The sequence below is a fragment of the Lemur catta genome, chromosome 7 (assembly GCF_020740605.2).
Source record: "Lemur catta isolate mLemCat1 chromosome 7, mLemCat1.pri, whole genome shotgun sequence".
In the NCBI taxonomy this organism is placed as follows: domain Eukaryota; kingdom Metazoa; phylum Chordata; class Mammalia; order Primates; family Lemuridae; genus Lemur; species Lemur catta.
The window spans coordinates 96,279,305-96,304,129 of NC_059134.1; the positions used below are offsets into that span (position 1 = coordinate 96,279,305).

General features: G+C 39.4%; 1 protein-coding gene across 1 annotated transcript in view; it reads right to left on the reverse strand.

Moving 5' to 3' along the window:
- Positions 1-7,208: 7,208 nt before the first annotated feature.
- LOC123641864 (fatty acid desaturase 2-like protein FADS2B) overlaps positions 7,209-24,825 on the reverse strand; it is a 35,424-nt gene continuing 17,807 nt past the window's right edge. The window contains exons 5-12 of the mRNA XM_045556797.1: positions 22,982-23,107; positions 19,611-19,671; positions 14,147-14,223; positions 13,854-13,951; positions 12,745-12,841; positions 10,286-10,365; positions 8,956-9,081; positions 7,209-7,628 (exon numbers count right to left, since the gene is read on the reverse strand). Of these exons, the coding sequence (XP_045412753.1) occupies positions 7,577-7,628; positions 8,956-9,081; positions 10,286-10,365; positions 12,745-12,841; positions 13,854-13,951; positions 14,147-14,223; positions 19,611-19,671; positions 22,982-23,107 (717 nt within the window). The 3' untranslated portion in view covers positions 7,209-7,576. The remainder of the gene's footprint in view (positions 7,629-8,955; positions 9,082-10,285; positions 10,366-12,744; positions 12,842-13,853; positions 13,952-14,146; positions 14,224-19,610; positions 19,672-22,981; positions 23,108-24,825) is intronic.

The window sequence follows — 24,825 nt, forward strand, 5'->3', positions numbered from 1 at the left end:
ACAAAACTTCAATCATTTACAAAATCATTTGACAAAATTCAACAACGTTTTATGGTAAAAATGCTCAACAAATTAGGTATATAAGCAATGTACTGGAAAATAATAAAAGCCATGTATGACAAACCCATAGCTAACATCATACTTAATGGTGAAAAGCAGAAAGATTTTCCAGTAAGATCAGGAACAGGAAAAGGAAGCCCATTCTTGCCACTTATATTCACCCACAGTACTGGAAGTTCTACCCAGTGCAATTAGGCAAGAAAAGGAAATAAAATTATCCAAATCTGAAAGAAAGAAGTACAAGTATCTCTGTTTGCAGAAGACACAATCTTATACATAGAAAACCCTAAAGACTTCACCAAAAGAACTGTTAAAACTTATAAATAACTTCAGTAAAGTTACAAGATGCAAAATCAACATACAAAAATCAGTAGTGTTTCTATACACTAACAAAAAACTATTCAGAAAGGAAATTTTAAAATGATTCCATTTACAATAGCATCAAAAGAATAAAATATTTAAGAATAAATTTAACCAAGGAAGTGAAAGATCTATACACTGAAAACTATAAGACATTGATGAAAAAATTAAAGAAGCCACAGAAAACTGGAATGATCTCCTGTGTGCAAGGACTGGAATAATTAATACTGTTAAACTGTCTATACTACCCAAAGAAATCTACTTTCAATGCAAATCCCTGTCAAAATTCCAATGGAATTTTTCACAGAAAGAGAAAAAACAATCTTAAAATTCATTTGAAACCACAAAAAGAGCTTCCCTACAATGTATAAGGTAGTTGAGATACACTTTCTATAATCTCTTAGCATCTGGTTTAGAGGCTTAGAAAGTAGATATTCTATACACATTAAATGAATGGGTGAATGAATGAATGATGATAAAGAAACAATAATATGAACAGCTTCCTAACTGGAAGGCAGGTGAGTCTGTAGCCTACATTAGTGGTCTCTAAATACCAGTCTCTGGACAGCGGCATTCAAATGACCAGGAAAAGTTTTTTAAAGTGTATATAACAACAGCCCATCCCTGCAGATGTTGATTCAGTAATATTGGATGGAGCCCAATGTCTTTAAGTGTCTCTGTGTGCAGAATGTTGCATTAACCACATGTTCCACTGGATGGCGGTAGAGTGCAGAGGATTTGGAATCTTAGAATATGGTTTACGTTCCAACCCTGCCACTCATCAGCAGTGTCTCTTTGCAAGGTAATTGAGCTTTTAAGACCTTGCTTCTAATAATAATACATATCTCATAAGATGTTTTAATTTGTTTATTTGCTTGTTTGTTAGGAATAGATAAGATGATGTATAGAAATCATAAACCCTCAATAAATGTTAATAGTAATAAGTATTAGCAAGATGATTTCAACATGGATGTGGCAGACACTATGAGAGCACACTCATCACACACAAGCCCACATGTGCACACATGCAGACTCCATACGAATCACCTAACGTTTGTTAATGTGCAAACTTTTCCCCTCTGGGAAGCTCCTCTCTCCTTCAACAGAAAACTAACTCATGAAGGCTGTTTTCCTTGGTCCTGTCTCAACACTTACAGCCACAGATGCTCAAGGGAACTGGTATTGATCCCATAAAGCTCAAGTAAAAATGCCCTGTGAAGATCTGTGGAGAAATCATTTGGTGGGCAATCAGCCTGCACCACTCCGTAAAAAAATTTTAAAGGCAAATCTCCCATAAATAAATTTACATTTTTCCTATTCAGCTGTGCATATTTTGACATGTGAGGACCATAATAAAATCTACAGAATTAGAGCCAGAATGTCAGCATGATTAACTCCAAGGTTGGGTAGAGTCATCTTGTGTCTGGCAAAGTAAAATATAAAATGAGGAGGGGAGGCTCTCAATGGTATTGAGCAATTGGAAAATCTCTTAGGAAATGGCAATTGGTATATTATCCATAATATCCCCAGCCGAACATAAATCACCATTATAGACTATAAGCAAAAAATAGACAAGGCTACTCCATGACCAGAAAGGAACACGACAGAGAAAATTCTACTCTGTGGTTATATCTGAAATCAAACAGGAACAACAACTCTTGTAACCCACAAAAATAGTAAGCATTCCCTTCTTGCAATGAACATGAGTAAATACTCCTTCTTTACCTACTTTAATTTTTCCACCTCTTAGACATAAGTTACCAAGATATCCAATCACCAAATTTTTTGATAACACTCAATTTAGAACTCACTTCCACTTCCTAAATCCTTCTTAGAATCACCCGGCACAAACCTAAATCCTGTGACAGCCCTTCTCAATTTCCTCTTATCCAACACTCTGGTCCCTTTGGTGCATGCTCTACCTTGCTGCAGCCCACAAGATGAGCCAGACTTTGTGTGACTGCACGTGGGTTCCTGGTGCTGGTTGGCTGTCGGGCATTGACAATGTGAATGGTGCCAGGCATAGCTATTATGTCTCTTGAACCCAGCTTATTTTTATTATTCATTTTTTATTGCAAAATTAACTCATACGGATTCATTACTTTTTAAAATTCAGCTGCTTCCAAAGGTTAAAAAGGACCATCAGAATTATTCTTTAATTTAAAATTGTCATGTATCCTTCCAAATGGTGTTTTCCTCACATAAACACACATACATACACACACACACACACACACACACACACACAGAGGTTTTTTAAATTAAAATAGATTCACACCCTACATATTTTTCTATGAAATATTGTATTCAATTAACAATATTTCACTAACTTTTCCCAATGAGAATGCATATAGATCTGGCTCATTATTTTAGTTGTTAAATGCAAGTGAAAAAGATAAACTAATTCTGGTTTATTTGAGCACCACCTTATCTATTTCCAATATTTTGCTATACATAGCAATACTGCCTGGAATCTCCAGTATTTCAGGTAAATTTTTTCAATCTGATTATATCAAAAATTAAACTGAGGTTGAGGAAAGCTACTTTTTTTGCCTAAGATTACGCATCAACTAAATGGTATTTCCAAGATGCAAACTGAGCTATCTCTAACTTTGTAACTGCAAAGCCTATTTACTTTCCATTATAGGTAATACAAAACAAAGCTTCAAAGGGACTTGGATAAAAAATAGTTTGAACAACTTCAAAACACTTTTTATTCATCCAATTAAAAATCCTTTCCAGAACTTCTACTTCTGGCCAAGATAGAGTCACAGGGACTGGATTTACCATTCTGCCTAAAGCAAGAAAATTCGACAAAAATATATGAAATAATAGTTTGTAAGACACTGCGTATCAAGCAGTAAAGAACAATGATCCTTGAGAGTCAAGAAAGAAATGGGCCCTAAAGTTGCCCCTGCTCACTTCCTTAGGACAGTTTCCAGGCGGCCACGCAGAGAGGGAGCAAGGAGGGAAGAGCTCTGGGCTGTCCTAAAGGAGAAAGAACCGAATGTCTGCAGGAACCAAGGCAGGTAGAGTTTACAGCACAGAATCCTAGAGAAAACGAGCTGTGCAGAGAAAGAACCCCTAGACCTGCAGAGGATACCCCTGGATTATTTACCTGAATGCTGGTCAGTACTCACAAGTACAGAAACAACCAAGGGCACGGGAAGGACACACTGAAAGGTTAAAAATAGCAATGCTCGATGCTCGTGTAAGCCTGGGAATGTGCCTGTTCTCACCAGCCAGACTGAAAACCTCAAGATCCATGATGTATTGGGTGGAGCAGACGGAAAGGACTTGCCCCAGTAGTGGGAAATAGTTAGCCCTACACAGAGGTCTGCTTCAGTTCCAACTAACAAATCTACAAAACAAAACTCAAAAGGATCACATACTTCCCCAGTAACTGAACTGTGCTCCATACCATAGTCACAGTGTTTGTCATCGAATCAAAAATTATTAGGCATGAAAAAAGTAAGAATACATGACCATGATAAGGAGAAAAATCAGTAACTAAAACTGACCAAGAATGACCAAAGGTGTTACAATTAGCAAAGAGCAGTAAAACAATTATTATAACTGAACTCCATATGTTCAAAGAAGATACATAGAGATGTGAAAGATAAGATGAAGACTAGTCTGATGGTTAAAAAAATGGATAAGAGTAGCTACCAATTAAGCATAATGCAAAATAAATAATTAGTGACCTTGCAGACACAGCAATAAAAACTATGCAAAATGAAAGAAAAATGAATCAAAAACATAAATTAACAAACAGGGCATCAGTGAGCTGTGGAACACCTTTATGCAGCCTTAAATAGGTGCAATTGGAGTTGCTGAAGGAAAAGAGAAATAGAGCTGACATTAAAAACTTTTTTGAAAAATAATGATCAAAATTTTGTTAATTTTATAAAAACTATTAGCCCACAGATTGAAGAAAGAATCACAAGAAACCCCAAGCACAAGAAACATGCAAAAACTACATCAAGAAACATCATAATAAAATTGCTCAAAACCAGGAATAAAAGGAAAATTTCAAATCCATCCAAATAAAAAAAGACTTGTTATGAAGGACAGAACAAAAAAAGAATAAAAGTGTATTTTTGGTCTGAAACCATGCAAGCGAAAAGACAGTGGAGCAGCATTTCAAAGTACTGAAAGAAAAAGTCCTTTCATCATAGACCAAGTAATTTTATATATCCATCCTTTTCTTAACACACATATACTTATGATGTTGTGATACACCTGAAAAGACCCATATAATGTTTAACCATTTTTCACCTTTTATTTAAGTTGTTGTCGGGTTATTTAATTTCAGATTGGTTAAAGGATTTTCTTCTTTTTATAACTGAATAATATCCCATTCTGTGTTTGTGAGAGAGACAGAGAGAGAGAATAACATTGTCTTTGTTCGTTTATCCATTGATAGACATGTAAGTTGTTTGCATGTCTTGGCTATTTTGAATAATGGTGCAATAAACATGAACATGCAATATCTCTTTAAGGTAAAGATTTACTTTCCTTTGAATATATACCCGGAAGTGGGGTTGCTGGATCATAGGGAGGTTTTATTTTTAATTTTTAGAGAAACCTGCCTACCATTTCCATAATGGCTATACCAATCTACATTCCCACCAACATTGTGCGAGGGTTCGATTTTCTCCACATCCTTGTGTCAGGCTAAGCCAGACTCCAAGTGTGATAAGAACCCAAGTGGAGAAATCTTTAGTCTTCTTGAGAAGAACCATAAATTCAGTGATTCTCCATTAAATTTTCTATGTTAACTCACCAGAGCTCTAGGTAATTACAACAGACATTATTAACACCTGTTATGTGCTCAACACTCATCTAGGCATTGGGAACACACAGGCAACAGGAATATGTGGCTCTGACTCGTAGAATTTGCCTTCTAGTGTGTGCATGGAAACAGAGCAAAAACAAGTAAATCCATCAATAAGTAAGACAATTTCTGATGGGGGTAAGTGCTCTAAAGAAAATAAAATACAGAGGAATGATAGTGACTGAGAGGAGGCACAACCTCAGACAAAAAAAGAGGCCTTCTTATCCAGATGACCCTGTGGGAAAAGCAAACCCAACTGAGGTAAAAGATGGTACAAAATCTTTAAAATGGTGATTGGCATGACCTTGGCTTGTGTTTTCCAAGTCCAAAAAAAAAAAAAAAAAGGCTGGAGGTACTGAAAGGGAACATTTTACATGTCTGGGCAGAGACCCAAGCAAGGGTCTTGTGATATAGATAGAGCCTTTGGGGTTTTGGTGAGGAGTTCACATGTAATTATAAGTATGGTAGCCATTGTAGGATAAGTGGGGGACGTGACATTAGACAGAGAATTCTTGCCACTGACTGGAGTACAGATTATAAGGAAAGAAAGGATGTCAGGGGACTATGTACAAGGCTCATGCAGTTCCTCGAACTGAGAGATACCAGCATCTTGAATTAGGGTTCTGTGTGAGGGAAAAGGAGAGAATGGCACTTAACTGCATGACTTTGAGAAGGTAGAGTTTACCGGATTTGCTTTTAGATTGAATTTAGGAAGTGAAGAATTGGAGTTTGCCTCCTAGATTCCAGTTCTGATTGCTTGTATGAATGGTGGTGTCATTCAACTGTGATGGGGAAGATAGAAGGAGTAGGGTAAAGTGCAGATAAATCAGATAAGGCATTACCAAACACACACACACACACACAAAAAAAAAAAAAAAACAAAAACAAAAACAAAAGAACCTCAACACCTCAAACACAAACCTCAAAAACACCTTCCACCACCACCAAATCCCCAATCCCCATAATTGAAACATAAAACACATTTAAAAAGGCTCTATACGGGACTTTGTCAAAACTGAGAATGGAGAAAAGCTGCTAGCAGAGTCTAGAGGGGTCTCAGGGGTCCAGAGAGAGAAAGACTGGATTTCTTTGGCCCTGTTAGGAATTTCTGCACAGCTCAGTCCCAGTTCCTGTGGAGCTCCCTCAGCAGTGCAGGGCAGGAAACACAAAATGAGGTATGCTGTGGAAGGCAGGAGAGGAGACAGGTCAGAGGTACCTTGAGTGCATCTCCACTGAGAGTCTACCACATGTCAGGCAGTTCTTGCTGTCATGGCTATTGCAGGCTACAGGGGAGGACAAACAAATTAAGGAATTATACCAGTGAATGTAAAGGTGAGTGGCAGCATGGTCAGGTGGGAGGGAGTGAGGGCAGGGAGGGTGACAAAGTGGTTCTGAGACTGGAATCAGGAACAAAGGCCCTGTGGCAGAAGGGGGCATGAAGACTTGAAGACAGCCCATGGGCTGAAGCAGAGGGAACAAGGCCAGAGTGGTACCAGGTGGGGCAGTCTCAGGGTTGGATCTTTATACCAAGAGCCATGGGAATCCACTGGAGAGTTTCGGGTAGGGCTATGACATAACTCTTGGAAGTCACTTAGTGTAAAGAGGCAGGAGCCTGGCTGATGAAGCCACCTTTATTCATATACCCTTGGAGCCAAGCCCCACAGCATGAAGGACAGCGGTAAGAAGACCTGCAGGACAGGTCATCTATATATAACTCAGTGCTCAGCAATCTGGGAGGTTGTGAAAGCAGCAGGCTTTGGTTCTTCTCCTCTGGGAAGTGTGTTGAACAAGCAATGGAAATACAGTCAATGTCTCACCAGTGCAAATACGAGTCAGCACAGGGTGAGTGAAACAAATCAACTGAGACGGTGAATTCAGAAAAATGACTATTTTTATTGAGTAGCAACCCACTAAGCAAATTAAAATGTACTCCATCAATAAATTTCCATTCTTACCTAGCACCCTTTTCCCCTCTTGATCCTTAATTTTGTTTTACTATTCTCTTGATTTTCTTATAGCATTTCTATATGTTTATGAATCCCTAAAGAAGCTACACATTGTTTAAGATTCTAATGAAAAAATAAAAACAATAGAAACATTGGGCTCCCACTTCCTTTTTGTCACCCTGGCCAAGGTCATCTTGTGTTTTCTGGCTTCTTATTTGCAGAGAATAACTTCGGGAAGGGGTCATCAGTTATCCTTGGGATTCACATTCCTAGCACAATCAGATACGCGAGTGGTGCTAATTAATTTCTAGTTAAGCAGGGAAGGGCTCTTGCGCACCCACCACCCCCCTAGAGATGTAATTGCATGCATGCATCATGTTTCGTAGTAAGCATCCTTCCAGAGAGCTCCAGATTTCTTCAAAGCCCTGTGGGAGAAGTAAATAAAATTATCAGTAGGTGAGACTGCAATGTAAAAGGGGCTTCTCAGTTTGCTTGTCTGCCTGGTTCAGGGCAATACCATCATTTCCAGCTACATTTGATAAATGTCATTCTCTGTTCACCAGTGGAGATGGATCATCAAATTGCTTTTAGCAGGTGAGTTCACCTTTCCTTTATGGAGGAGATTGAGATTTTCTTTCATTTTATTTTCTGCAGTGCCCACATACCTGTATAACAACCCATCCTATATCCACCTACCCACCCTATTTTATAAGTGGACAATATTTTTCTGGGCTCTAGGGGTACAGCAATGATGAGGATAGATTTGAGTTCTGTCCACAGAGAGTTCCTGGTCTAGCTTGAGAGACACATGTTAAACAATTTGTTACCCAGTATGTTATTTAAAAATGATTGTGATACAGGTCACGAATGAAGAGAACCAGGTGCTGCAAGAGCACGTGATGGATTTAGTCCTGGGGTCAGAGAAGACTGACATGGGGAAAAGGCATTTGAGATGAGACTTGGAGAGTAGATGGGAATTGACAAGGTGATATGAGGGGAGGTGGTGGTTTGGAAGAAAAAAAGTGGCAAAGGCAGAGATAGCCGGTGGAAGGTGAAGGTGGGCCAGATATCTAGAGGGCAGGGAGGGAGGAGGGCGGTGGTGGAGAGTCTGAAACTGGAGCATTAGTCAGGAATTAAGTCAGACCAGGCCTGCCCTGCCAACCTGATTCAAGATATGTTTTGTTTCCAATCCTAAAAGGAAGAGAAAGTTATTAAACCCAGACCTCTAGCTGTTAATTTGACCAGCACAATCAATGTTCTCTAGGTAATTGTATGTGACACCTAAGAATGAGCACGGATTTCAATCCCTGCACACTTCACTATTCTTAATCAGTCAGCCCAGCCTGATTCACAGGTTTATGTCCCACGGGACCCTGTGGTATGTACATTTGCAACACTGGACCAGATGATTCCATAGTCCCTCCCACCACGTAAGTTCTAAAGTGTGTGCACAGTTCTGTGGGGGATAGAAAAGGGAATAACACATAGTCTTGGCTTCAAGAAAGTTGAAATTTAGTAAGGAGTAAGGCATTTTCCCTAAGAAGCACCTATATAAGACAACAGGTGAGTGGTATTATTATTAATATCTTTGTTGTTGAGATGGTTCCCTGCAGAGTCTTGTGTCCATGCTGCGCACACAGGTGCCCCTCAATAAATGCGCGTTGGGTGAATGACTGACAAGCCAGTGCGTAGTCTGGGGACTGCCAGTGAAGAGAAGTGACAACTGTGAGCCGAGAGAAATTATGTTCTTACCTGATAATATCTCCAAACGCCGTCAGCATGGGCTTATTCACGTACTGCAATCCGTGCTTGGCACACAGTGACCTCACCAGAGGTGCCACTTTGTGATAATTATGACGCGGCATTGTGGGGAACAGGCTAGGGAAACAGGAAATATAAAACTTAGACCTAAAGAGAATCCCAAAGGACTTTTTTTTCCTCTATTACCAAATAAAATTAGAACACCAATGTAGACTCAACCTTGACCTTGCACAATACTTTTCTATTTGCGAAGTTCAAAAATACTCTCATCATATCTCTTAACACCTCTATGAGCCAAGTGAGTGGTAAAGGCAATGCTAATAGAGGAAATGTGAACTCCATAAACTATGTTTATTTTTGGCCAAATCAAATTAAGGTATGGGTTGTCTATCATTTTGAATTAGCTAGGAGAGCTGGAGATATCTGCTTCCCCGTCTCTGTCTCTGTCTGTCTCTCTCTTTCTCTCCATCTAGCTCCTACTCCATGAATAGATGAGTATTCAATAAGTTCTTGTCATGGTACATAGGGAAAAATTCTAGGATAGGAATAAGGTAATGGCTTCTTAGCTAAAGGTTTCTATTAATCAGCCAGGTGACCTTCCTGGGTTTTAACCTCCTCTTTGATAAAATATGAATAATAATCATTTATTGTTTGGCTGAGGTTTTAGAGGACTAACATGAAAAAAAGGATGAGAGAACACTGTGCACAGCTAAAAGATTTCTTTTCTTCTCTGACTACGCCAGATATGGCTTAGATAAAAGGATGCAAAAAGCCCCTCCCCTGAATATTCTAAAGAGATTGGCTCTCCAAGTGTGATCGTTTTCTCTTTCTTTGTTGCATGTCCACTTAACTGACCCATTGGTGAAGTATTGCCAGATCGGATTTGGAAATTGCATCAGAGACTGGGTTTCATTTTGATTATTTTGTAACTTTGGCTCTACAGAGACAGGTATTTATGTTCTAATTAAATTTCAACACAACTTGGTTATGCAAGTGGTATGATTTTTCTCGGTTTTCACCAACAAACCAAATACCTAGAAAACAATCACAAATTCCTAAGCCTGCAGGTGTCTGGAAACTGAGTCACTGGTCCTTTTCCAAGATTCCACTCCATACTCAGAATTGTTAATGGCTCCTTCCTTCCTTCCTTTCTTTCTTCTCTCCCTTACCATTGATGATAGTAGAAAGATAGCAACCTTTAGTGAATCCTGCTTCATTTTTCCCCTCTGAGACCCTGAGCCTAAGGCTCTGCTCTAGACTGTATTTGGGTTGTTACAAGTGACTACTCTTGCTGCTGTCATGGACTATTTCTGTCACTCACTGGTGCTCGATTTGGAAGTTCAGGTGTCCTGTGAACCAGTCATTGAAAAAGGACTGTTCAACATTACAGGTGGCCAAGACCTGCAAAGAAAAACCTTATATTAGATATAAATGATCCCAAGTGTCAGAGAAAATGTTTATTTATTCTCTATTTAGTCAACCATTCATCAGGTACTTACGGAGGACCTATTTTATATGAGAAACTATGAAGTATATAGAAGATACACAGTCCCTAGTCTCACAAGGATACAATTCAAGAAGGAAATTAGACATTTAGCTATGAAGTACATACAAGGCAATCTATATATTAATAACAATGTATGCAGGATTTGAGGGGAAAAGTCTCTGTTGACACGGAGACATGGAAGACTGAGGTGTCATAAATGAGGGCATTGTCAGATGGATGTAGGGTTGTAGGATTTTGGTAGGGATTGCAGGGGTAGAATACCATTTCTATGCAGTGGACCTGAAGGAATTCTAAAAGACAAGTAATTCGTTCAAAGGTTCTATCCAAGGGTTTTGTGCCTGGAAGTACATTCCAATTTAAGCAGTTTCCTTTGTAATCTCATGTATTTTATGCATTAAAAACATTATCCTGAGAAGGAATTTATAGTTTCTCTATGCTGCCCAGATTAAGAACCCCTATAAATATCATTTTATTCAATGTTTTTAAAGGTTTTATTCTGGCTGGGGTTGTTGCCGTTTTGAATGCTGTATCTACTGTTGCTCTGTTAGTGTTTCTCATAGTATAGTTCACAGAATCTTGAGGTTCCCCAGAATGCCTTAATGAAATCTGCAAGGTTGATACTATTTTCATAATAAAACTAAGACGTCATTTGACTTTTTCATTTGCATTTTCTCATGCCTGTACAGTGGAGTTTTCCAGAGGCAACTAAACATGCGATGGCCGTCATCACTCTGATGTATGCATTGACTTTATCCTTGTTAATTTAAAATTAATTAATAAATACAGATTGTATAATTTATGTTTTAATTTCAAATACAATAGATATCAGTGGATATAACCTACATAAACAAAAGCTTTGAGGTTCTCAACAGCTTTTAAGAGTGTGAAGTGGTTCTACAGTCTTTGGTCACTGTAAGTGAGATGGAGGGCATTCTGAGGACCAGGAACCTGGCAGGCTGGTGAAGAGGTCTGCTAACTTCATGTACAAGCTACAGATATGATATGGTACTTATTATTTTAATTAAATTTCTTAATATAACTTTGTGCCATAAGCATCACAAGGTAGGCTGTGTGGAAAAAGAAGATTGACCAGTTCACTATCACAGACATTTTCAAGGATCCTACATGCAAGACCATCTGAAATATTAATAAATGCTTTCCACAATAAAATTACAAGGCAAAAACTCAACTTGGAAAATATTTATAACAAAAATTACATACAATGTGTTAATATCCTTACTCTACAAAGAACAATTGAAGTTCAATAAGAAAAGTATGTGAATACCCAGATAGAACAACAGATTAAGAACATTGGCAAGTGATTCACAGAAAAAGAAATAAAAAGGAGTAATAAATATATGAAAAGTATTCAACCTACGAATGATTGCATAAATGAAACAAGAAATCTGTAAGATCAAAAAATAAGTGGTTCTGTGACTAAAGTGTTTGAGAAACACTCTTCTGTGCCTTATCGAGAGGCCACTTAGTTTGGGTGTCAATTGGGAGAAGGAAGCAGGATCATGGTTCCCTGTTAAGCATAGAACGGCCAGTGGGGGAAATTTGGCTTGGAAGGCTGCAGTGTTCTATGTTGATCTGATTATAGCTTTTCTAAGAATTAGTGGCATGTTTGGAGAGCATGCCATTTCCTCTCTCTGGGACGCTCTACCCATACAGTGAAATATGATTTCCATGGTTCTTACAGGCATAAAATTCATTCTGTAACTCTAGAAGTCTCAGCTTCACTTGAAAGTCTGTGTCACGCTAGAGTTTAGAGCAGGGCAGGGGTCAGCAAACGTTTTCTATAAAGTGCCAGTTAGTAAATATTTCAGTTTTTCACAACAAACCAATTGTGCTGTTGGAGCATGCAGGCAGTCTCAAATAACATGTCAATGGATGATCATGGCTGTGCTCCAGTAGAACTTTATTTACAAAAATAAGCAATGGCCTGGATTTGGCCTCTAGAATACAGTTGACTGACCCTGGGTTTAGAGTAAAGGCCTGATAATCCAACTGCCTAGGTTTTAAAATATGCTTCAACCACTTACTTGTGTGACCTTATATAAGTTATTCAAATTCATGCCTCAAATTATCATCTGTAAAGTAAGAAAAATCATACATTTTTATGATTAAATAGTACCTCATCCAGATAAATGTGGAGCACTTGACAGTCCCTGGCCCTGCCACGGCACATACTCTTTAAGTGTGAGTTATTATCATTTGAGGTAACCAGATTCTAAATCAGTGTGGTTTGAGGATTCTCCCTCCACCATTACCTGAGTGCTGAGCCAGTCCCGGTTCTCCTCTATGCTCATTTTCATTGGTATGTGGCTCATCTGGGTAACACATGTTATCCAGGGACTTTCAAGAAACCTTTTGGGGGAATAAAAGTAGCAGGTGAGGACTCTCTGGGGTTTTTCAGTAGCAGGCACATCACTGGGCTTGCATAACCCCTGGAACACCTGGCTGAGCATTAGAGAATTAAAGGATCCAGTAAAATGGTGGTCGCTCTTTTTCCTCTTTGAAAGCCCTTTAGGTCCTATATAGTCAGAGATGACACAATAAGGATTCAGCCACATGACCTGCCCTGCTGCCAGACATCTAGAGCTGTGCCTCTTAAGTTTTCTGTAGTTCTGATGCAAAGATCACAAACACCAGGGGAACTCCAGGGCATATGCAAAGTGGTTGACAGCCTGGGCTTTGTCCTCAGACTGGGTTCAAGTTCTGCTTTGGCACTGGCCTTAGCCTTAACTTGCTCTTACATACCTTTGGGCATGTCATTTAATCCCTTTGAACTTCAATTCCTGCAGCAGAAAAATGAAGGTGATACTCCCTTACAGGGTTGCGTGGGGATTACATCAAATAAGATAATACATATGAAGCCTTTAACAATGTGCCTGAAGCATAGTAGGGACCATTATCTTTACAGTTATTTAGGATTGAGAATAATAATGCAACAGAATGAGGGAGGAATACACTGAAAAGCTGTAGAGGGCTATTCAGGCAAAAAGAATAATCTGAGGTCACTTTGCTTTTGGGAAAATCTCTAGTCATAAAAGAACTTTAAAATATTCCTGTCCTGTCATTACCTTTCGCAGAGATTATGATGGGTGTCAATAGATTACACTTTTAAAGGACTTGGGCATAAGCTGAAATGCTTCAACTGTGAATGAAGCCAGTGGAAAAAGTAGAGATAAGGATAATACTTCTTGCAAGGAGCTTGTTTTTTTCAACTATTTCAACTATTTTTTTTTAACATTTCCTTAAAAACACCTCAGTTCTAGGAAATGGGGCATGGTGTCATCATCTTCTGCTAAAGACAAATGGCTCTGATAAGGAAGCTAAGAGGGCCAGCTGTGTTATTGTAACAAGAGAATATTCTTACTTGACAAAATGTATGAGCAACAGGGTTCCAAAGATTCCATAGAAAGGGCCAAATGTGACGAAATGTCGGATATAAAAGCTGCTAACCCAGGCGATATCCTGCAGAGAAAAGCACTTGAAAGTTAGATGCCCTAAACATAATTTCATTTCCTCTTCACTGGCCTGGGGTTCATTCAGGTACTGGCTAAATCTTATGCCCTGCTGCTCAAGGAAGCTATGTCTGGAGGGGTCCAAGCATTTTCATTTTCTCTCTTCTACGTGGTCTGATATCAGAGAATGAGCCACGTTACTCACCACCCAGTCTTTTCTAAGGTACATCATCCGGAAGGATTTCAGATTGATATATGTAGGAATGGAAAAGGGGAGCATGCCTGAAAAGGAACAAAAACACGGTGAATAGATGAGTAGAATGTGACCCCAGTGCAAGTCAGCAGGAGTTTATCTCCTTATCATGTCACTCCTGGGGTGCTGGCCCTGGGAAGGGATGCAAGTCCACATCCTAGACTCCACTGGACTTTCTAAGTTCAAGAAGCTGAAGCAGGAATTTGGTCAGCAGTTCCAGGTTCTAGCTCCATCACAGAGGCTAGAGAAGCTTTGAAGATTTGAGTCATTTTTGATGGAGGCATCTCCAAAGAGCTTCTGCTCTGAGCTTTCAAGTCCATTCAAGGTCGTTCAGTCTCCCAAAATCATTTGGATTGAGCCTTGTCACAATGTTAGGGTGGTGGAAATAAAGAAGATGTCCTCATTTCCTGGTCAAAGAGTTATTTACCTGCATCTCCCCCAGCACCATCGAGGCCACCCAGATCTCACAGAAGTCTTATGGAGACCCTTTGGCTTTCAACAAAGACTCTCTTCTTGGCCAAACTCTAGTGAGGATCCTCTGAACCCTCTTCTCCTGGACAGGGTCTCCATGTTGTCTTATGAGGACTGCAAACTCTCAGCACAAATGATCTCACCCATGCCCACACTAAAAAAATTGAATAAACACTAGCATTGTTTCTAAAAGCTCGGTGTCCTCTCTCTAGGAAGACTCCAGCCCCCTTAAGTTTCTGCCTGAGAGATCTCAATGCTGCCAAAACAGTTTACTGTTTATTCCAGCCCTAACATGACGATAGACATGTGACCTCCTTTTCTTAGAGCATTTACTTTAGAAAACTTACAATTGTAAATCCTTCCTCTCTTGGTTTGAGATATATCTTCTACAACCGAGAAATGTCTTTCTTTCTTTCCCACTTGTGTAATATTTTATTTCATTTTATTTTACTGTATTGTATTTTTTTATTTCAATATATTACAGGGATAGATATGTTTCAGTTATATGGGTTGCTTTTATAATGCTTGAGTCAGGGGTATAAGTGTGCCCAACTCTCAGATAGGAGCCATTGTACCTTTCATGTCAGTTTTTGTCCATCTCCTCACCCCACCCCTCTGGCTCATTTCAGTTGAGTTTTACTTCCCTCTATGCACTTTTGTGCTTATTCCTTAGGACCAATTTAATAGTGAGTATATGTGTTTTTTGTTTCTCATTCTTTAGATACTTCACTTAGGATAATGGTCTCCAATTCCATCCAAATTGTTGTAAAAGGTATTAAGTCATCCTTCTTCAAGGCTGGTTTACATATACCACATTTATACATACACCTCTATGATATACATATACTACATTTTATTAATCCACTCATGAATTGACAGGCATTTGGGTTGATTCCACATCTTTGCAATTATGAATTGTATTGTGATAAACATTCAAGTGAAGGTGTCTTTTTGGTAAAGTGCTTTCATTTCCTTTGGGTATCAAGAGTGTATAAGCATTCCTTTCTCTCTGCAGCCACACTGACATCTACTGTTTTGGATTTTTTTAATAAAGGCCATTCTGACCAGGGTAAGGTAAAATCTCATTGTGATTTCAATTTGCTTTCCAAGGTGATTAGTGATGTTGAATCTTTCTTCATGTTTAATAGCCATTTGTCTGTCTTCTTTTGAAAAGCTTCTGTTCATGTTTTTTGTATGCTTTTTAGTGGAGCAGTCTTTCTGTAGAGATGTTTCATTTTCCTAGGTATTTTATTTCCTTTGTAGTTATTGTGAATGGTATTGAGTCTTTGATTTGATTTTCAGCTTCACTGTTACTGTTGTATAGTTATGCTACTGATTTGGGTACATTGATTTTGTAAACTGAGCCTTTGATGAATGTATTTACAAATTCCAGAAGTCTCTTGGTGGCATCTTTGTTGTTTTCTAGGTATAAGATCATGTTGTCTGCAAAAAAGCAATAGTTTGAAATGGTCTGTCCCCATTTGGGGATGCTTTATTTCTTTCTCTTTCCTGATTGCTCTGGCTAGGACCTCCAGCACAATGTTGAATAGAATTGGTAACAGTGGGCATCCTTGTCTTGTTGCAGTTCTTAGTGGGAATGCTTTTAACTTTTTTCCATTCAGTATGATGCTAGCTGTGAGTTTGTCATCTATGGCTTTTATAATTTTGAGTGTGTTCCTTTGATGCCTAGTTTGTTGAGAGCTTTGATCATGACAGTGTTCTGAATGTTTTTTTCTGCATCAGTTGAGATGATCATATGATCTTTGTTTTTGCTTCTGTTTAGGAGGTGAATCACATTTATTGACTTATGTATGTTGAACCATCCTTGCATCCCTATGATGAAGCCCACTTGGTCATGGTGGATTGTTTTTTTGATATGCTGTTCAATTCTGTTTGCTGGGATCTTGTTGAAGATATTTGCATCTATTTTCATAAGGAATATTGGTCTGTAGCTTTCATTTTTGTTGTGTCCTTTTCTGGTTTTGTATCAAGGTGATACTGGTCTCATAGAATGACCTGTGGAGGATTCCCTTCTTGATTCTATGAAATAATTTCTGCAGAATAGGTACCAATGCTTCTTGGTGGGTCTCATACAATGCGGCTATGAGTCCATCTGGTCCAGGGCTTTTTTATTGTTGGTGGTGGTGGAAGATTCGTAAAGCAAACCCTACTAGCTCTAAGTAGACAGATAAACAGCAACATTGTAATTGCCAGGGACTTCAACACCCCACGGGCAGAACTGGACAGATCATCCAAGTAGAAAATAAATAAAGAAACACTGGACCTAAATGTGACTATAAAACAATTGGCCCTAACATATATATACAGAACATTTTATCTCCAAACCATTGAATATACATTCTACTCATTAACACATGGAACATTCTACAAGATTGATCATATTTTAGGCCATAAAACATGGTTCAACAAATTCAAAAAATCAAAATCATATCATGTCTCTTCTCAGACCACAGTGGAATAAAACTAGAAATAAACTCTAAGAGAAACACACAATTCTACACAAAGTCACGGAAATTAAACAGCCTTCTGCTGAATGATTATTGGATCAATGACAAAATTAAGATGGAAATCAAAGGATTCCTTGACAAAGGAATGACAAAGAGGACTCAAGCTACCAAAATATATGGGATGTAACAAAAGCAGTCCTGAGGGAAAATTCATAGCCATAAATACCAATAACAAAAAGACAGAAAAATGATATATCTCAAGGAACTAGAAAAAGAAGAGAAAACCAAGCCCAAAGGCAGCAGAAGAAAAGAAATAACTAAGATCAGAGCAGAACCAAACAAAATTGAAATTAAGAAAATTATACAGATCAACGAAACTAAAAGTTGGTTCCTTGAAAAGGTAAACAAAATTGATAGACATCTTGCCAGATTAACCAGTAATAGAATAGAAAGGACTCAAATAAGCTCAATTATGAATTAAAAAGGAGATATCACCATTGATACCACAGAAATACAAATTATCATATGTGAATACTAAGAAAATCTCTATATGTACAAACTCAAAAACATAGAGGAAATGGAAAATTTTCTGGAAACACACAACTTCCCAAGACTCAATCAGGAAGAACTAGCACTCCTGAACACAACAGTAATGAGCAATGCAATTGAAGCAGCAATAAAAAAATCTTACAATCCAGAAATGTCTTTCTCGAGGACATTAGAGCCATCCCTCTGAGACATAGTCATCAGGAAGGGCAAAGCCCCTGTGTCCTGGTCTGTGTGGGAGGGCAGGAGCCCATCTTCAATAAACTCCAGTCAGTAGAAACAATGGCCTGGACTAATCACATTGACCAGCCCGCCTACCAAAACTCGAACATCTTTCAGTACTTGAGCTTGACCCAGCATTTGAAAAATCTCTCTCCTGCCTTTTGTTTCAGCAGAATTAAGCTCATCATATACTGAAGTCTCCTGTACTTCAGTAGCCTGAATAAAATTTGTCTTGCTGCCTTTAACAAATGCCCAGTTCTCCTTCTCTTTGACATTTGAGTAGGAATGATTCACCCCCAAGATGCTAAACTGGCATTTTCAGGGAAAGGCCTCAACGAAACAGCTCTTTGGGGGCAGTGTGGTTTGTGCGGTGTGCATTCTGCAGTGAATCCACACCATTCACTCATTCCTTATTAGCTCAGGGCATATTGCACCACTGCGGATGGGGTAAGTAAACGCACATTTCTCAGGAAAGTTCATAAAAGAAACTCCAACAGCTTTTTCTTCTTCAAACACTCATTTAGTTAGGCTGGGGATCTGCTACCTTTCAAAATAGGGCACCAATGTCCTTATTCTTGAAGAGTAGGGAAAGGTGACCAGTGAGGGATGGGGGAGGCTAGAGTCCAGCTGTGGAGGAGCCAGCAGGGATGGTCAACCCCACCGTTCAAAAGATTCACCCACCACCATCCTCCTCAGGTGTGTAACAGGTGGCCCCTAGTGGCAGACACTTGGGCAAGTGAGATCACCTGCACCAGTGTTTCTCAACCTCAGCACTGTTGCCATTTTGGCCAGATGATTATTTGTTACGAGGAGCTGTCCTGTGCATTGTAGAATGTTTACAATGTGTCTCTGGCTTCTGCCCACTGGATATCAGGACCACCCCCCACTTGTGCTGTAATAACCAAGAAATGACTCTGGACACTGTCAAATGTCCTCTGGGGGACAAAATTGCCCCTGATTAAGAACCACTGATCTACAGCAAATGTTTGTTTCCTCCTCTGATTTTGGTTTATTTCCCAAATGTGCTGCATGTTTTAGATGCTCAGATTTGAGGTTCCTTGAAAACTCTTTGTGAGCTGCCATAAGTTTGATTTTGGTTAAGAGCAAAGGCTTTTCACTCATTATGTTCTTTTCTTGGCATGAGAATTACTCAGCTACCTTACTTTCTTTCAGGCCTGGCCTACGTGTTCACACTCAGCTGTGCAGGTCTCATGCCTTCTACAGCTGTACGTAGGCCATGGAGCAGCCAGCTTTCTTCCACACGGGGTCGTGGGAGATGCCTTTTATTCCTGGGCCTCTCCTTTCTCTGGTGTCACACTAAATGCTTCAGGATTGTTTTCCCATCTCCTTTCCCTCCCTTCCCAAATACCCCTCTCCTTTTCTCTTGACAAGTGTTTCATCTTTCCAGGATGAGAGTCCCGGGTGCAAGATCCCTGGACTGGCAGCTGCCTTCCCCCCATCGTGGGGCGTCTCCCTCCTTCCCTGCTCACCACTCAGAGTGAGGAGATGCTGGTTAGAAACCCCTATTTGCTTTTCCATTTCCCTTTGCAGATTTGTACCTTAGTGAGTCTGAAACAAGACATGCCGCTTTTCTCAATAACAGTAAGACCTGGCGGGTTTCTGTGAGAGAATTGCAGTCAGCCTTCTGGCCAACAAATGCTCGCTTCAAGGAAATGGGATGGTAAGGAATGTGCCTCTGGCAGACTCACCCATGCAGAAGTACAGGTGCTGCTTTTCATAGTTGATGTATTTGATTTTCTTCTTGCCATACTGAATGGAGAGAGAAAAAAAAAACTGAAATAGGAGAAAACACTTCTCATTACACTCAAGGACATGTGTGTGTGAGTGTGTGTGTCAGTGTGTGGATGTTTGTGTCTAAAATCTCTATAGAAAGAGCCATCTCTATTCAGTTTTTGTTGGCTGTCAAACCTGAGTCACTAAAAGAATCAAAACTGAGATGGGAGTAAATATTGTGGCATCTTTTTGCTTTAATTAAATGTGAGCAACTCTTGCAGGAGTGGATTGTGGAGATTGTGATCATTTTTTTATTCCCATGAAAATAATTCTGAAATTTTTTCTCCTTGTGTAAAGTGGAATAGTGACTGAAAAGGAATATTTCTAATGAGTTTTTCTAGCTCTTCTTCAACTGTGGTATTTAGGATCCTGTTTGTAACTCAGACTCCATTTTCATTCATTCATCCAACAGACAGCTAATGGTCATATGATAAAAGATATAAGCATGACTTCCTCCTATCTGCCCCATCTTTCTTCTTTTGTCTTCTCATCATGGACCTCACACTATGACTTGCTATTTTAAGGCATAATGCTAATATTCATAATATGTATTACATATTATATACATTTATTTATTATATATTATCACATAATTGTTATATTACACTCACTACTGAGAATTTGATTTCTTTTTCTAGGAGTCCTCTTAATCTGGCTGTGCTTAGGCCACAAAGACAGCAAATGCTCTTAGAGGAGGATAGAAGTAATGATTATATCTCCAGTACCTGGCAGACATTCCATAAAAGTTTATTTATTGAAGGAATTAATGAATGAATGATAATTCACACACATTCCATAGTTTTCCGTATGTTTACCTAGTTGCAACACTACAAGCAGCATTTGACCCCTGCTTCCCCCATTCCTTAGGTATCTTCCCTCCTATGGATAGATTTCTTCTCTTATTTGGATGGTATGGTTGGTTCTTCCTTCTCTTATTTTCACAAATTAAAAGAACTGTCATGGTGATGAAGTAATAATAGCTATTTGCAGTTACTGCCAATCTCCAAATATTTCAGTAGTGGGAAACATGGAAAAGGGGCTAGGTAGAAAGTGATTGGTCTGATTTGGGGAATCACTTCAAAGGAGGATTCCAAGTCTTTCAGGATGGGAGTTCAGGACACAGAAGTTTCAATAAATGCTTGTTGAAGAAATTAATGTCTGAAGAAAGTAGTAGAGAGACTGGCAGTAAAGAGGGAAGGAAGGAAAACTCAGGGCTCATCAGAAATGTTTTTGATGAGAAACTGCTGAGTTTTAGGATCTAAATAATTTTAGCATTTACATAGAGTATAAACAATATCATGTACAGTGGCTTTGAAACTATACTACAGAGAACTCTAAGACTCTAGGCATGTGTCCCAGGAGCAGCTGCAGAAGCTGGAGAGGGGCCTCCCTCATCTGTGCAGAGGCAGCAGGTGCACTGAGCGTAGCTCTAGGGAAGGCAGAGCGGGAGAGAGCCAGGCTGCTTCATGAACTGTAGTGGGACAACCTCCCTTGCTCTGTGCAGTGGGGGAAAAACTAGAGAAATCAACATGTCACAATTCTAGTTATAAGCCTAGAAGTGCACAAAGTGAAAGGGGTGTCCTTGTAAAATTAACAGGAAAATATCCAATCCTGCAATTTCCTTGTAACAGTTAAAGATCACTCGTATGAGTTCTCTCACTAACAGGTACCCAGCAGCTCTGTTTTGCATAACTTCTGAAAAGAGCTGACCAGATGGAAAAGAGATATTAAATATAAATCTCTCTCTTTCAAAACTGATTGATAATCTCCTTTTTTACTGTCTAAAGCGTCCCTGAGTGAACAGCCGGTGCGAGCTTCAGGCCTCAGCCATATCTGGAGGGCAGGGTCACATCTCCTGCATAATCCCTTCTCCAAGGAAAGGCAGGGGAGCCAAATCTTGCACTGTGATATCTGCTGCCCCTTCAGTTATCATCTTGTCATAGAGAAGAAAGAAACCAGGGGGTGCAGCAGTTTCCCAACTGTACCCCGCAGATTTACAACCTCCCTGTTTAAAAATTCTTAATAGCTGGTTTTCAAAGCCAGCACATCCTTCCTTTCCCCACCTCCCTGCTGGCCCTTTCTCTGGCCCATCTCCACCCAGGAAAAAGTAAATAACCTTCTTCCTATCCTAACCTTTGTCTGGAGAGACCTTTCTCAGACCTGGGTGCACTAACTCACAACCTAACGCAAACATCAGAAAGTCCAACTCATTTGGGGAACCACTGGCAAAAGCAAATGGTTTCTGATCACAGTCAACAATTTTTTTAAAAAAAATTGAAATAAGAGACCTTGTTTCCTGTTTCAGCTGGGGAAGAGGGTGAGTCTCTCCAAACTGGGAAAAACTATTTTTGAAAGGTCCCAGCATTTTTGGGATAGGCCTAGGTGACAACTGACAAAGCTATACTCTGCTATTTTATAAATCTCCTAAGTTTTTCCAGAAGGAGATAGCAACCTCTGCCTAAGTACTTGACATTCAGGAGCCAGCATTTCCCTTTGAGAAGAGATACATTTCCTTGCTTATCCTTATACCTAGTTCGTTTAAGGAAGTCTCCCTCCTAAAATACTTGGCAATTTAAGTACTACTTAACATGATGGTTTTAAGTTGAAGTAAAAAAAAAAAAATCAACAACTCAGAAATTCTGAAGATGACTTTTCTCCTTCATTTTCTGTAGTTTAAGAAGTTTAAATTAGAGCTGGCACTTCTAGTTGTGTTAAGAGGGATTTAGGCTGTGTTTTAGGTATAAACACACCAAAATGGATATGAACTAATTGTAACAGCAAAGTCTCTTTTAACTGGACTAGAAGTAGTTGGGATAACTAGATATTTAGATATTTGTGATGTAGCGTTTATAGAACATACTGTCCTGTCTTCTCTTGGTGAACGTTTCTCCACATCCTCATTAAACTCTGCACAGTCACTGCCAAACTCACTTGTCTAGATCCACTGTCTCTCCCTGGCTGGTGTTGCCTCAGAGGTAATGACAGGCACTGGGCAGGAACATATTGTCACTGTGGTGACTCAAATAGAGTGATGTGGGTTCTCTAATTCCTGGAGGAGGAGGTTGGACCAGATGACCTTTAAAGCCATGAGTCATGATTCCAAATCTTAGCCCCAGGTTCAGTTACATCAAGTCTATATTTTGGACCTAAAAGAAGAAACGATGCTCCCAGATTGTGTGTGAAACCAGAACTTCCCGCTTGATGTTCCCAAGGCAAGGTCAAAGGTCACCCTCTGCAGGAACCACTTCCAGGAGCATTTCTCAGCTGCCAGGATTTCTTAGTGTACCTTGACAGGTTGCAAATCTCCAACCAGAAAATATGGGTCCAATTTGCTATCCGGGTCTTTGGGGTAGATGTTTGGTTTTACATGATGTCGGAAGTGCCCGTAATTCCACCAGGTTCCTGATACGCCCTGAGGAGAAGAGAGGCCTTGTTAGCTGGAAGAATTCTCTCCTGAAATACCCTTCACTGTCAGAGTTTTCTGAATCCGTCCCCAAAGTCAAAATAAGATATTTGAGGGTCTCGATCTTGCCCCGACTGCTGGGTCACAGAATGACTCATTGGACAGAGGCTCTCATAGCTGACGAAGAAATAATTTCCTCATCCAGAAACATAACTTCAGGCTAAAACAACTTCTGATAGTGACAATCATAAAAGCCTGTTGAAACAAAATATTTCTCCATCCTTCTCTTATTTGATCCTCATTTCCCCCTGCCAAAAAAATCTGAAGGTAGGTGGGACAGTATTATTGCTACTTAACACATAAAGAAGTCTCAGGTCCAAGACTTTAATTAGTTCTGGAGAAAAGAAGTGGCCCCAGGTTTCCTACTTCAATGAATATTTCAAAGAATGGATCTGAAGGGATCTCTCTGTGGGGTTTGGCTCAGATCATTGCATGTTCCAGCTTCAATGCTTTCAGATCAACTTGAGTGAGAATAAAAATACTTTAGCTGATGCCAAGCTTGAATCACCTCTGATTAGCTTGTTTGTGATTCTCTCTCTCACTGAAAGTCTGAAAGCTGTAATAAAGCAAAGGATTTGGAGGCACAACAACCTAGTTACATAAACTAGATGTACAAATACTGCTGTGTGGTTTGAGCAAATCACCCACCCTCTGTGAGGCTCAGCTCCATCTCCAGTAAACATAAGAAAAGCACATTTACCTCCGTGGGTTGTTCAGGGAGACATGAGATGCTGTATGTAAAATGCTGGCACACTGAGATATTCAATTTTACCTCCTTCACATTAATCATTTATTCTTCACAGAAGAATAAACAGTAGTAGTAGTTTTTGGTCGCATATTTGACATCTCTTAGTAACTAATCTATACATGTTTTACTCTGCACTAATACAATAGCCATTAGCCACATGTGGCTATTGAGCACTTGAAATGTGGCCGGTGGAATTAAGATGGGCTGTCAGTAGAAAAAACACACTGGAATTTGAAGACTCAGTTAGAAAAAAGGAATATGAAATATCTCAATAATTTTTATATTGACTGCATGTTGAAATGATAATATCTTTAATATGTGTGCTGTAATAAAATTACCTTTTCAATGTGGCTATTAGAAAATTCAAAATGCTTATGTCATTTTCACGTGACTTTGTATTTTTCTTGGAGCGTACTGGTCTAGACACTATACATCTATGGCAGCAGGGATGTGTAAGTTTGAAATTCTGTAAGTGTTAGCACTGCCTTTCCACAGCCTTCTTTGCAGAGTCCTCTCTTAGTAACTCCCCCCACCCTCAACCAACAGGAGCCGTATTCTCCTCTCATTTCTAACACTCCCCAACATCTTTTCAGTGGAATTCTTCCCTCCAGCCCAGATCCCTGTCCTTAATCTCATGCCTGAATGGGCACTTTCCAAATATTTTATTTTGGGTGTCTCATGATATCTCAAACTCACCATGTCCCAAACTATATTCAACAATTTTTATTCCCCTTCTGGAGCCCCATCACTGCTCTTCATTTTTCCCGTCAAATTCCATATGATGGATACAAAGTTACAGTTAAACAAGAAGAATAAGTTCAGGTGTTCTATTACACAGTAAGGTGACTACAGGTAATAATAAAATATCGTCTATTTTACAATACCTAGAAGAGAGGATTTTAAATGTTACTGCAAAGAA